This window comes from Mesoplodon bidens (assembly GCF_964165515.1).
Source record: "Mesoplodon bidens genome assembly, chromosome: 2".
Classification (NCBI taxonomy): Eukaryota; Metazoa; Chordata; class Mammalia; order Artiodactyla; family Ziphiidae; genus Mesoplodon; species Mesoplodon bidens.
Window position 1 is genome coordinate 89,714,572 of NC_138177.1, and position 13,294 is coordinate 89,727,865.

At 56.0% G+C, this 13,294-nt stretch overlaps 1 protein-coding gene across 3 annotated transcripts; it reads right to left on the reverse strand.

The window, feature by feature from the left end:
• Positions 1 to 618: 618 nt before the first annotated feature.
• ATXN7L2 (ataxin 7 like 2) lies at positions 619 to 9,428 on the reverse strand (the record flags this gene model as incomplete). Of its 3 annotated transcripts, XM_081225667.1 has the most annotated exons (11): positions 619 to 757; positions 1,767 to 2,562; positions 3,048 to 3,169; positions 3,310 to 3,508; positions 4,323 to 4,576; positions 4,932 to 5,014; positions 5,637 to 5,923; positions 6,222 to 6,432; positions 6,848 to 6,952; positions 7,337 to 7,402; positions 9,302 to 9,428. In XM_081225667.1, 11 exons carry the CDS (start codon positions 9,426 to 9,428, stop codon positions 743 to 745), a joined length of 2,265 nt encoding a protein of 754 aa, XP_081081793.1. In that variant the 3' UTR covers positions 619 to 742. The 3 variants fall into 3 exon arrangements, with proteins under 3 accessions (XP_081081793.1, XP_081081794.1, XP_081081795.1); XM_081225668.1 differs by lacking the exon at positions 6,848 to 6,952 and having other exon boundaries at positions 9,302 to 9,421; XM_081225669.1 differs by lacking the exon at positions 619 to 757 and having other exon boundaries at positions 1,395 to 2,562.
• Positions 9,429 to 13,294: the final 3,866 nt, after the last annotated feature.

The window sequence follows — 13,294 nt, forward strand, 5'->3', positions numbered from 1 at the left end:
CCCCTTCCTGAAGGGTAAACCCACCGGCCATGGAGAAAGAGACCAAAACCAGGCCGTCCCACAGAAATCAGGGACATCCTGAGTGCAATTACCAACTCAAGCTCCAGTGGTTGAGAAAATAAGGCTACTAGTAAGAGGCAGGAAGGGCGGAAAGGGCTGAAGAAACTGAGGCAGTAATTCAGAGACAGGACGGAGGAGCAGGATTGCTGGAAGACCAGAAAAGGGCCACAGGCGGACGTCCACAGACCTTCAAGGCCAAGATCCAAGAGTAGAGCCAGAGGTGTGCCTTCCCTCCCCCATCAAGTTTCCTTTCCCAGTGGGACTGTAGTCCCCTTGCTTGCTCCGAGCCACATGCCTCCTCATCCTAAGACTCCCCCAGTGATACAACCCCCAGCCATTTCCACAGACTAAAAGGACAAAAATATACGAGTGTAAGAGATTTTTTTTGCAGGCAAGTGACGGGAGCTGGAGTCTGACTGCCTATCATCTCAGCCTCCTGGGGAGCAGTTGGGGACAGTAAGGACACTCATTTTGTTACATTTCTTTCCTTCCTTTTCTACGTTTCTGTTTTTATATTTTCTTAGCAGCAACAGAACAGGGAGACAATCTTGAGGTATTTTAAAGAGTTTTTTTTTCTTAAAAAAAATAATATAAAGTTATAAAAAGCGGCAGCAGCCTGGGGCCCGGATCTGGAGGGGAGGAGGTGCTGGCGGCTCCATCGCAGTGGGCAGGCACTTTCTTGTTAATGGGCTTTTGACTGTAGGAAGACAAGAGGCAAGAGACAGGGTCGGGCTGGGGGTCTAACCGTCCTCCTATCCAGCAAACTATGTGGGCCAGAAAAGCTACGGCTTGATTTCCTCCTGCTGGTCTTGTGACTAAAGCTGGGCAAGGGGGAGAATGAATGCCAGCCCAGCAGAGGCAGCCTGGAGATCACCCAGGCACACGTGTGACAAAAACACACTCAGGCCCCATGCAGCTGTCAAACTTACTACTTTCATATATGGGCACCAAAGGTGTTGGTATGCATCTGGCCAGTGCCTAAACCAGGAGGGCATCTCCCCTTCCCACCTCCAATACGTTCCTCCTGGCTAAGGTCATATGGATAGCTCATAGCATGCTACTCCAGGGCTCCCATCAGAAGAGGCAAATAAACCTTGGCTGCTGGCTTTACCAGAAACCCTGGAGAGCTTGCCTGGCACCTCAAAACCTGGCAATGGGTATATGTATAAGGTGGGCGGACATGCATATGGGGACCTTGGGTTATGTCCCTGCCCTTTCATGCCCTGATGCCCAGAGGCAAAACCAATGAACAAGACCAGCCCACCCAGCCTGTGCGCAGCGTGTTAGGCCACAGCTCAGGGACCCAAGCTCAACCCCACTGCCCAAACCTTTCTTATCAGAGCTCATGGAGTCCAGCTTCCTCTCCTTCAGGGAACAGAGGTAGCTCCAAGTCCCGGAGTAAGGGCCACAGCCAATTCAGAAAGTGGCCCTTTGATTAAAGCAAGCAGGGGAAGGGGGAGAGGCACAGGCAACATCTCCTTAGCCCAAAGGAGAGGGCTGGGGATAGGGGAAGGCCCACCAAGCAAAAGCTGGGGTCACCTCTCCCTAGAGCAGATGGCCCAGGAACTCTCTCTCAACTTCCCCAGTCTTCCCTTCCCTGCACAGACGTTTACTTAAGCACCTCTTTTTGTCAGGTGCCTGTGCACTCCAACCTCATCCATCCTGACCCTTCCCCGCCCCTGCTCTTCAGGGAGCTGGGCTGGTACCTTCAGTGTAGAACACTTCTCCTCAAAGGCCAGGGCTGGACCCGGCTTCTTGCGGCGCACAGAGCAGGCCGCGTCGGCAGGGGCACCAGCCTGGCAGTGCTTGGCCTTCACTGGCCGGCAGTAAGTGGCCAGGTTTTTCCGCTTCTTGGCTACCTCCTCCTCAGAGAGGCAGTTGGTTGGCAGGGCCTTGGCCGGTTGTCCAGCCGCTCCCTGGTTGTCCAGCTGAGAAGCCTTGACTGGCGTGGGGGGTTGATGAGGGGAACCCCGACAGTCCAGGGGCCCTGCCCGCTTCACTCTTGGCTCCACCGTCCCATTAAGCCCCACGCCCAGGCCTGTTTTAGTCTTGGCCGAGAGGCCCCGGCAGCCAGAGGGTTTGCCCTTTCCAGTGGGCTCCAGGACGCAGGTCCGTTTGAAAGTGGTGGGCCCAGGGGATAACTTTCGCTTTCGAGAAGGAGCCTCCACCTCGAGCCCGTCCTTGCCTTTGGGTGACTTGCTGGCCTTGGAAGGTGGGAGCTTGCTGAAGGACGGGGAAGGTGTGTTGGCAGGCAGTGGTGAGGTGATAGCCTGGCTCCCGCCCATGCACTCCGCCTGGCTGCAGGCGGCTGCCACGTTGGGGGAGCCTGCAGGGTAGCCGGGGCCAAGGCTGTCCTTGGTGGGGGGCATGGAGGCTGGGCAGGCGGGTCTGGGGGGTGGGCCTGGAAGGCGGGGACAGCTGCCCGTAGAGGATGGGCTCAGGGGAGCAGATGGCGGGGAGCTGACAAGGTGGGATGGAGGCTCAGCCGCCGGGGGGATTTTCCTGCAGCAAGAAGAGAGCCCCACTGTGATGCCAAGCAAGCAAGAGGGCCTCCCCACCAACATACAAGTCTTTCCACCCACGTAGAAATGGCCCACAGAGCCCTGGCAGTGCCGCCCTCTGCTGGGAAACGCTGGAACTGAGGGATAGGAAGAAGGCACAGGGAAAGGCAGGAATGAACTAATAATATACAGACCCTTTAAAAACCTCACTTTAAATCTCAGGTTGGACATCCCCTATCCCTACTTACCCAAAAGGTACTGGAAGTGATTGGTGAGAGTTAAGATTCACTCCCAGGCGACCCATTCAGGCCCTGCCTTAGCCCAGCTCCAGGCTGCCAAGTTTCCCCCACCTCCTTTTCACCCTACCTGGGGTCTTCCTGGCAAACAGCCAAGCCACATCTATAGGTATGTGTGACGAATTAGGGGTTCTGAAGCCCGTGTATGCCTGGGGCCTGGGAAGGGAGGTTCTGGGGCTGAGAGACTCACTTCCACATGTGTGAGCTGAGGTGCCGTTCCAGCATAGAGCTCAGTGCCGAGCAGAACCGGTCCAGCCGGCGGCTAAACACGTAGCATCCTGGACTCACCAGCCGGCTCCCAAAGGTGCAGAACTGGAGGCAGAAGGCAGGCATATGGTTAAAGGGGCCTGAAATACAGGGAGGGCACCTTCACGTAGGATCTGACCTCCTCCCCACATTGTGGGCCAGGAGGACTGGCCCCCCACCCCCAGGTCCCTGCCCCAGGTCCTTACCGCCTGCGGCCGAGGGGGCCTGGTTGCATAATGGCAGTCAGTGGGGAGGTGGAGGTCATCAGATGTCCCCTCCTCCTCACTCTCCTCGCTGGAGGCCTGGGCACCACCCCGGGGCAGGGGGAAGGGGAACAGGCCTGGGTCCCCATCACCACCACAAGGGCCTTCATCATCCAACTCACTCTCAGAGGAGGCCCGGGATCTGGAAGGGCCAAAGGGGATGTGAGGGCGATGTGATGAGAGTGGGTCACGGTAGGTGTGTCCCTGAACCTGCCAAGCTCAAAAAGTCGGGGCAGACACCCTGCTGGGCGATCAGACAAAGAGGAAGGAGGACAGGAAGGGAGGGAACAACAGAGCTCACAGAGTAAGAGCCAGAAAGATCAGGGGCCACAGCTCCCAAGGGGTTTTCTCCCCAGCCCCTGCACTTCCCAGGCCCTGCCTCCTCAGGGGGAAAATCTGCTCCACATTCGCCTCCTCCAGAGAATCTGAGTATAACCGCACCCAGCTCTGGTCAGCCCAGTCAATTTTCTCAACCCCCTTCTTGCATCACATATTCCTGTGAGCCTATCTGTGAGCTGAGCCTACGTTTCGTGTCTGCCCCTCATGTTACAGGCAGAGATGCGTGTGCGTCTCCTTCCGCAAGGCAGGCTCTCCCTGGGTTCCAGTGCAGCCTCTGCACACGAAGGCGCCAGTGAATAAATAAACAGTAGGACTGCCTCACCCAGGACCCTGACCCTTTCGGCTCCCCAATTACCACTTTTGGCCTGTTGGAAGCAGCTGGGAAAATGTTTTTTCCTGGGTGTTGGAACACTACAGAGAGCCTGGGGTACTGCGGTATGCCGGGTTAGGAACAGGGAGTCACCCACCTCCACACCACCGCCAGGGGCCCCTCCCCACACACTCAGGGTGGAGTGAGCAGCATCTTCCAGGGCACTCCCTGGGCCTGTCTCCAGGGGTTCCTGATGGCCTGGGGCCAAGTGTCCCCAGGCAAGATGGGCGCTGGATCCTGGACGTACCTGGGCAGTGCACAGTATGGGTAGGTCTGCTTGGCACGAGCAGAGAAGGTGCTGCTGGGAGCAGCCACTGCTGCCACAACTTGGACTGAGGAGGGGGGCTCCTGGGAGGGGCGCTCAAGAGCTGCCTCCTTGCGCCCTGGGCTCTTCTCCTTGGGAGACTCCCCTTTGCGGGAGTTGGCCTTCAGCTCTGCCACCAGCACATCAAAGTCCTTGGCTCGGCCCTGGACTTCCCTGCGCTGGTGCACGGAGTGGATCTAGAACACAGCAGGGGGGAGGGTGGGGAGGGGCTGAGCAGAGGTGAGGGGCAGCGGTGTGCTCTGGCCTGGGCAAGTGAAGAGACTGGGCGTGTGAGTGTGGGTGTGTTTGTGTGTCCTTGTTTCACTTCCTGACAGGGCCAGAGCCCTCCTCTGGAGAGGGGGATCTGGAAGCCACCCCCTGCCCGCTGTCCCCACCTTGGGCCCAGTGTGGGCAGCCTCCCCTCCCCTTGCCTGGTCTGGGCTTAACCCCCATCCCTTCAGCTGGATTTTGGATGAGATCTCACTTGCTATCCCTGCCCAGGGCCCGTGTCTGTGCTGTCCTCCCTCACTACGCAGAGGGACTGGGGGTTACCTTGCAGGTCAGCAGGCGGGTACAGATCTTTTTGGTCTCTGGATTTATTACCCCACACTGCCTGTTGAGGTCGCACTCCTTCCCTGTGGGGAAAGCGGTTCCCATGAACCCCAAGGCCATTTCTGGGAGGGTCTGGCGTCTTCAGGCCAAAGGCCTGGGAAGAGCTGGGCCTAAGGCAGGAGAGCCTCTGGGCCTCGAGTCTGGGGCTGCAGCCTTCCAGAGATACTCCTCTGGGCATCAGCAGCTCTCTGCTGGGTGTAAGAACCATCCCGTCCCCATGCCAGCCCAGGCACTCCTTTGGGGGGCCCCAAGTCTCAAACAGGGCAACATGTACCAGGAAACAAAAGCAGCTACAGGCATCCGGGATGCCAGGGAAACCAGCTATGGGAGGCTTCTGGTGCCCTGGATCTAGATGAGAAAAGAGATAAAGTTCAACAGCCCAAGGTGAGGAAAAATGCCTTCACCTGCTTAGGCACAGGCTCCCATGGCCTTAATCAGGAGACCTGGGCTGAAGAGAATCTTCCAAGAGAATAAGCAGGTCAAGTGAGTGTCCATGTCAAGGGACGACCAGGGGCTCCTGTACCCTGGCACCCTGTGATGGCCAAGCCCACCCTTTCCTGACCCCCTCTCCATCAGGCCCAAGGACAAAGCAGTCCAAAGGAGTCCCCACTCTACCTTCCTGACCCCAAGACCACGACTACTCACGAGCCATCTTCCGGTGGGTTTTAGGGGGCAGCCTGGCCCCACCAGGCTCCTTTTCAGACGGGCTGCCTTCAGCCCGGTGAATGGGGCCCTCGCTGGGGGTTATCTCGATGCTCCCTCTGCCAGGAAATTCTTTAGAAGGGGATGCCATGGGGTTTTTTCCAGGGGAGTCCTTGGTGAGGCCAGCCGGCTGGCTGAGGAAAGCAGAGGGCGGAGCCACCCTGATTCCGTGTCCATCGGGCTTCGGGAGACTGGACATCTTTTCCAGATTCACCACAGGCACGAAAAGGCTATACATGGAGAGAGGGTGCAGGCTGGGAGGTAGGGAGGCTGGGCCTGGGCCCCAGACTCTAGCCCAGAGCCATCTCCTTTCCCAGCCCTGGAACTTGGGTGGGCTCCTGCAGGGATGCAGAACATGGGAAAAGGGGACCCCATATTCCCTGGAGCGAGTAGAAGGGAGCTGCAGAGAGAGATGTCCGCCTCCCACAGTGAGCAGTGTCCATCGCCCCACAGCTGCCTCCATGTGTGCCAACCCCTCCCTGGGCTAGGGTCAGGGCTTGTCTCAGGGAGTCTCCAGCCTTTCCTTACCAGAGGTTGTCCTTCTGGGTCTTCTCAGGAGGCTGGTGGCCACGGCTCCGGGACCCCTGGCCCTTCTCCCTGGAGGAGGTTTTGGTGGAACCTGGGGCCCTACAAGCTGGGCCCTGACCGTTCACTACATGGCATTTCTGAGAGCTGGCAGGGGCTGGAGGTGGGGGTGGGGCCCGGGCGTAAAGCTTGCTGAGCGGCCCATGTCTTCTTTCTGTCACCAGGAGGTGGAGAGAGCAACTGAGGTGAGTGGCATCAACTGTCTCCTTCCCCAACCTCCTAACCCTGATCACAGACTCATGATAGAGAACCTGGAGTTTCCAAAGCTTAGGTTTTAAATTTGCCTCCTTCCCATTTGAATTTGAGCCTTCAAGACTCAAAATTCTAGGAATCAGCTTCCTGAACCTCTTAGCTCTTCCCAGATGCTAGAACTTTACTCCACCAGATGCTGAAAGGTTGCTTAAACAATAACCCCAACCAACCACAATCTGTGAAGCTCCCCGCCTCCGCCTTCTTATTCCCAAAGCCTCCCTCCATTACCCACATGACCTCCCAATTGGCCCTGTCCTCAGAGTTCCATGTTCCACCTTCCCCTGTCCCCTCTATCTCCTCCCGAGGGCTCCCCTCACCGCAGTGCTTCTGGAAAGCTTGAGGCTTCACCACTTGGCTGCAATGGTTACATACAACCAAATAGAAGTCGTCATGGGCAGGGCAGTGCCCGAAGATGGACATGTCTGCAATGACAGAAGCCCTTATCACTGGGGCTGAGGACACCAGATTTTCCCTGTAAGATCAGAGAACACTCCCACCCACCACTCAGATGACACTTCCCCTCCCAGCTGATATGACAAGCTTTAAATTGGATGCTTCCAGCTTCCAGAGTTCAATCTAACCAGTCCCTAAGAATGCGGGCTTTCAGGTGAGTGGGCACCAAACACCAATGATTAGGATCTCCCTCAGTAAGTCACAGGAGCCAGGGGAACAGGCTGACTCAGACTTATCAAAGTGAGAATTCCCAGACCTGCTGCTTCAGGCAGCCACCTCCTGGGCTGTGGTGGAAGAAGGGAAGGTGGTCCTGTCTGCCCTGGGCCCCAGCCCCAGTATGTGTCAACTCGCACCTTCTTTAATGAGGGTCATGGCATCCAACTTCTTCAGGTTTTTGTTACTCTCCTCCAACTCAGCCCCTGGAGGAGAAACACAGCTCAGAAGGACCACCCCCATCCCAGAAGCCCCATCTTCCATCCGCCCAGGTCCTGGGGCCAAGCAGGAGGAAGCTCTCACTCCTTGACAAGCACCTGGTGCTCAGGACCACTTGGAGGACCTTTCAGTGGATCTTTCTCAAGTGCCCATTCTTCCTTCACCTGCTACCTCTGGAATGAGCTGGCCCCATCAGGAGGGATCCAGCCACCTTTCTTATGGATCCTTCATTCCAAGGTACAGTTCAGGATTCCACTGCTGACTAGTTGGGTGACTATGGGTAATTATCTCTTCTGGGCCTGCTTCCCCATTTAAACGGGAAACAGTCCTTAACATATTTTACTACAGATCCCCGAGTCCCTTCTTGAGATTTCTCAGATAGGTCCTTTCTGCTTTTCTGTGGCATCCCAAACAGATACTCTCCTAGGTCCCCATCCCCAATTTTGTTCCACCTGGGTTGCCATGGCATTGTCAAAGTTACACCCAGCTTCTCAGGTCCTGCACTGATAGGATGGCCACAGAGCAGAGAAACTGCTGTCTTAGGGCCCTTCAGCATCTTCAAAGTCCCCTTGATCAGCTATGCAAGCCCTTTTCCTCTTAAGAGGGGGTTTGGGCAAGGGTTGCCCTTGTACCTCAGTTTCTAGGTTGATGACAAAAACGTTTTAGCTGTGCAAAGCAGCTCTTTCCCCATCCCCCTATCTTACTCCTCTCCCCTCCCTCCTCTACGCCCCCTCCCTGTCCCTTGGAAAAAAAATCAATTCTGAGTCACCAAACCCGTCTGATTCCATTTCCGGTTCTCAATGCACCCAGACCCTGACAATGGCCCCATCCTTGCCCACCCAGCATGGGGCAGTTCTGGGGTGGCCTGAGGCTCCCACTTAGGTCTGCTTCTGGCACCTACTAACAGACGTGCACCTTTCTAGAATGAGAAGAATACTGACAGTCTTATATAATCTCCAGATATGAGGGGTGGTGGGTTAGGCATGCAAGAAACAAGGGGCAGCTCCCACTCTTAAGTCCATTAAAATGCAGTGATGGACAGAACTGAGCTGGGAGTTGGACATCTCAGAGGAGAACAAGTGTCATCAGAGACCGCTCCATGTGGTCTCCTCCTCCACCTCTTCTCACTTGCAAACTTCTTCAGGGGTGTGATGCCTGCTGTCACCCCAAAGGCCACGAGGCCAGATGCCCCCTGGGGCCCAGGAGACAAAGATCAGGAGAAGGGGCTGTCAGCCCGCTCACCAAAAGCACTCAGGGGCCTAGAGAAGGTGGGGGTCAGGGGAGAGAGCCCTGGAGGCAGGGCAAGAGGCCCGGGAAAGGACGGAGGGTTGGAGGCATGTATGGATGGACGGAGGAGGGAGGAAGGGAGGATGGATGGATGGATGGACCGACGAACTAATGCGGAGGAGGCGGGGGTCTAGTGGCACTGCAGCCGACAGGCGAACGCCGAAAAGGAGCAAAAGGTGTAGGGCAGAAGGCGAAGGAACAAGGTGGGTTGGGAGGGGGGTACAGAAGTGGGGTGCGTGGGAAACACGTGGAGAGGACTGTTGCGGATGGGGAAAGCTTGAGGCAGGTGCAGGAGGGGCGGAAGCTGGAGGACAGCAGGCAAGAAGAAACATAAAAGCAAGCAGATGTGGGGGCAGGTACTGGGCAACTGCAGAGGCAGAGGTGGGCAGGGTGGGCTGCTAGAGGAGAGCCGGCGCTAGGACCCGGAGGCGCGAAGGTGGCGGAACGGGCGGGCACTAGGACCCGGCGGGTCCTTTGTTTGGGGGGCCGGGGAGCCGGACGGCGGCTCCCGTCGGCAGCTCCCCTCTGTTGGCGGGGGCCCGGAGGGGGGGAGGGGAGACAGTGATGGGGTCTTCAGACTCTAGGGATGCTTCACTCACCGTCGGCCGCGGGCAGCTCGGCCCGCTCCACCCACGAGCTCCAGCTCTGTCCCGCGAAGTCATCGAGACTCGGCACCCGCCGCTCCAGAGCGGCCATTGCTGCCGCCGCGCGTTCACGCACCGCCATCACCGCCGCGGACGCGCGCCCGCCCCGGCGCCGCCGCTGCGCGGCCCCCTCCCCCCATCCCTGCCGCGGGCACGCCTCCCCTCTCCCTCCCACCTTTCCAGCTCACTCTTTGCGCAAGCGCAGCACTGGTTGCCTTCCCCTCACTCTCCCTGCCGCATAGCCTTCTGGGAAACGTAGGCTTAGAGGTGGTGAGGTTGCCTACTGAGCTTGATGAGAGAGCCCCTCCAAAATGCACAGTTGCGGGGGAAAAAGAGACCAAAGCCCCAGGACCTCTGCTCCTAACCGTTGTGAACACATTCTTTGTGCTACCAGCCCACTCTCTTAAGTTCGCTGCACACAAACCCCAGTCCCAAACCTCTCTCTGCCCAAGATGCCCCTTTAAACCGTGCCTCCGCCAGGTGGCTGGCGCCCATTCCCGGGCTGGCGGCCACGAAGCGACTTCGCTTCCCCGTAGATCGAATGCGGTAGGTGCAGGGAGGTGGGCGCTGTGAATCAGAAGGGCAAAGGGAGGGGGTTCTGTAGGATGTGCTGAAGGACACAGGGGTTGGAGTGGGGGGAGTGTCCTCAACTCTCGGGTTGTGCCTCCTGTGTGGGAAACCCACGCTTCCCTGACGCAGAGCAGAGGGTTGAAGTGGCGTTGTCTGGGTTTGGGAGGACCTAGCTGAGCTGACCGGGATCACCTGTCAGGATGACAGAAGGCTATCTCCGAGCCAGAGCCAGCCCCGGAACTGGGGTGGCCCGAGGCTGCTGGTGTTTGCAGCATCTCTGCTGATCCGTCTTTCTCCTCATGAGCACTGCGATCGGTACCCTGTACCGCCTCTTCCCAAACCCTGGCTGGACCCTGACTCCATCCATCCCTTTGGCTTCTTTTTCTAACGAATATTTTCTCTGCTGGCAGGGCTGCTACCAGAGCAGCCTCCCTGGGCACAGGGAGATTTCTCATCAGATCTGTCATTTTCCTTGCTAAGGCCTGGAAAATACCTTAATCATCCACCTCTTTCTCTCTTCTCAGCTGACAACATTCCTTCCCACCCGCACATAATCAAGAGACAAAAGCCTGCCCCCCACCCCATCACTTCAGAAAAGAGATACTAATTCTCTTTTCCCTCCTCAACCCCTTACACCTCACCACATATTCATTCTTTCATCTAAGGGGAAACCAAACTGGAGGCGAATAAGTCAAGGTCTGTGACTTCAAGACCTCAGACTGTCTTCTCATTTTCACCCAGGGAAGGTTTAAGTACTTCAAGGATAATCTCTGAGGGTAGAGATTCTTAACCTGAGAACCATGGATGATTCCTAGGGGGAGTGGGAAACTGGTGACATTGAACGTAATATTGTGCCCAAGTGTATTTTTCTAGGGAATGTAAATGTAGCCTGTGACTGTTTGTCAGAAGGGGCATAGAGGTGCAAGTTTGTTCAGCAAGAACCTTTATAGTTAAAAGGGCAAAGCACGTGGCCCTCAACTCCTGACAGGAAGCTTGTCTAGGTCACAGATGGTAGGAGAGTAAGTGGAAACAGCATTGTGGAAGCCAATATCTCTCGCCTTCTGAGTTTGCTCTAAATTTACTAATGTCTCAGTTACTTTGGACTAATTTGTGCCACCAAAAGAGATGTTGCCAGACTGGGGTCCGCCAGGAACAACTCCTCAGCCTGCAGACTATCGCTGGGAGTGCAGAGTGGAGAGGAGTGGAATGATGTTTTGGTGGAAATGCTGATATTTGTCCAAGAACTTAAAGCAAGGAGAGGAGGAGGAAAAAAGTCCCCAGAAGGGCTACGTTCTTGGCTCCTTCATGGCAAATGCTTGAAGCACTGTTTATTCAAATGTATAATAACAAGCACCAGAAAACAACATGCAACATTCTCCCCCACCCCTGATCTTCAATCCCAGAAGAAGGACACCTATGATCATGATAGTGGAGGGGACTCATGTTCAGGAAAGGTCCTAGGTGGGCACCCTGGCAGGGTCAGAGTTTACTAGGGCAAAGGGCAAGTGCCCTGCCTGTTGGCCTCCTGCGGCAACTGGAGAAACCAGCACCTTCTACCTCAGGCCCCACTAGGCAAAGTGGTGATGCCAGCCCTAGTTGGAAGGGACATGAGTCCTATGAGGACAGCCGCGCACTCAGCATTTGACCCAGCCCAGCCCTCTGAAGGTAATGAGGTGAAGTAGCCTTTCCTCTTAGGGTGGCTACGGAGAGAGAGGCCATAGCCTAAATCAAGGCTCTTCAGGCTGAGAATACGCCAGCCTCTTGAAGAGGAGAAAGAGCCTTCTCTGCTCTAGGGAGAGTTCTGGGCTAGGAGTCCTTGGCAGGAGTGCATACTCACCCACCCCCTTTCCCTAGCTGAAGGGCCAATTAGTAACTTAGGCCCCCAAATGAGAACACCTTATCCATCACATTTCAGATAAATTACAAATACGTACACAGAATCCAAACAAAGTTCCAGTAGAAGCTGCTCACAGACCCTCACAGGGGCCAGCTTGAAGAAAACTGAAGGTCATCCCTTTGTTCTCTGTGTCTCTGGAGCTGTGGGCAAAACTGTCTCCCCTTGTCCTTGAGTAATCATGGGGACAGCTCAGGACAGAGAGGTTCAGACTTAGAAACACCCTTATCCCCATCTCCTATCTTCCCTCCTCAAATGCCTTCCCCCAAATCTGAAAAACAAAACAAAACACCTAATTTTTCACTGAAGGACTCTGGAGCATTTGAAGATGTAAACCTCACACTCCCCTGTCAAGTGGGGAAACTGACCCAAAGAGGAAATGATTGTCCCGAAGTCAAAGGTCCTGCCACCTGGGTACCCCAGTAACGCATACGTTACAATGGAGGGTGCTGAGGAAGGTGAGGAGGTTGGAGGGGTTGACTCAGTCCTGAGGAGAGACTGGCACAGGGCACATTTACCTCTGGGATGACATCTGGGCTAATTGGCACTGGATTGGAAAATGGCTGGATTCTGCCTTCTTCCTTCTTCCCTGGGCAGCCCTATGGCCAAGGCAGACTGAAATGTTTTGAGCTGGATGGGAGACAGATGGCCCTTATCCAGTCAGCACTGACTCTTGGGCCCTGGCGTCCGCAGAGGGACTGAGGAGGTGTCAGGAAGGGGAGACACACCAAAGACAAATATGGAACTGGGTCCCGAAGTGAAGAAGTACCAAGAGCATCAGCCTGCCCTGGACCGGGGTGGGTGTGTAGGGGGGATAGAGCTTGGAACAGATGCGGAAGCAGGGGAGGAATGGCGGGCAAAGGGAGAGGGCGTGTTCTTTCGTAAAGGTGAGAAGGGGAAGTATGAAACGGGCCAGAGAAGGAGCAGGGCGGGAAAAAAACGAGCAGAGAGTGAGGAAGAAATGGGCCCATCCGTCCATGTCCTGGGGCTCTGGGGCAACTTAGACTCATCATGGTCCTTTCTTACCCTTTCAAAGCCCCTATCTGGCCCTACAGGAATGAAAGGAAGGCCTGGACAGACTTTGAAAAGGATCTTGAATGCCTCAGACCCAAGAGGCTGGGGAAGGGAGAGGGACAGAGAGGTGGGAGGCGGGGAGGGCTGAAATGGAGATGCTCCTAGACCCCTCATCTTGTGTCCCAAGTGTGAGACCAAGCCCAAGAAGGAGGACAGGGAGGAAGGTAAGGAGTTTCTAGGGCAAGTATGAGTTTAGAGTGTTGGTGGAAGTGCCCCAGCCTGGAGGGGTGGGAGGACTAAGGGAATTAAAAAAAAACTGATTCCCCAGCAAGTTTCCTGGCTTCTGTTTCTTGAAGTTGCAACTCAGTTGCAATTTATCTGCTCCCCACCAAGTCTCAGCCTACTTGGGACCCTCTGAAAGACTGTTTTCTAGGCTAGTCAGCCTCCTGGGTTCCCACATGATGGGCTCT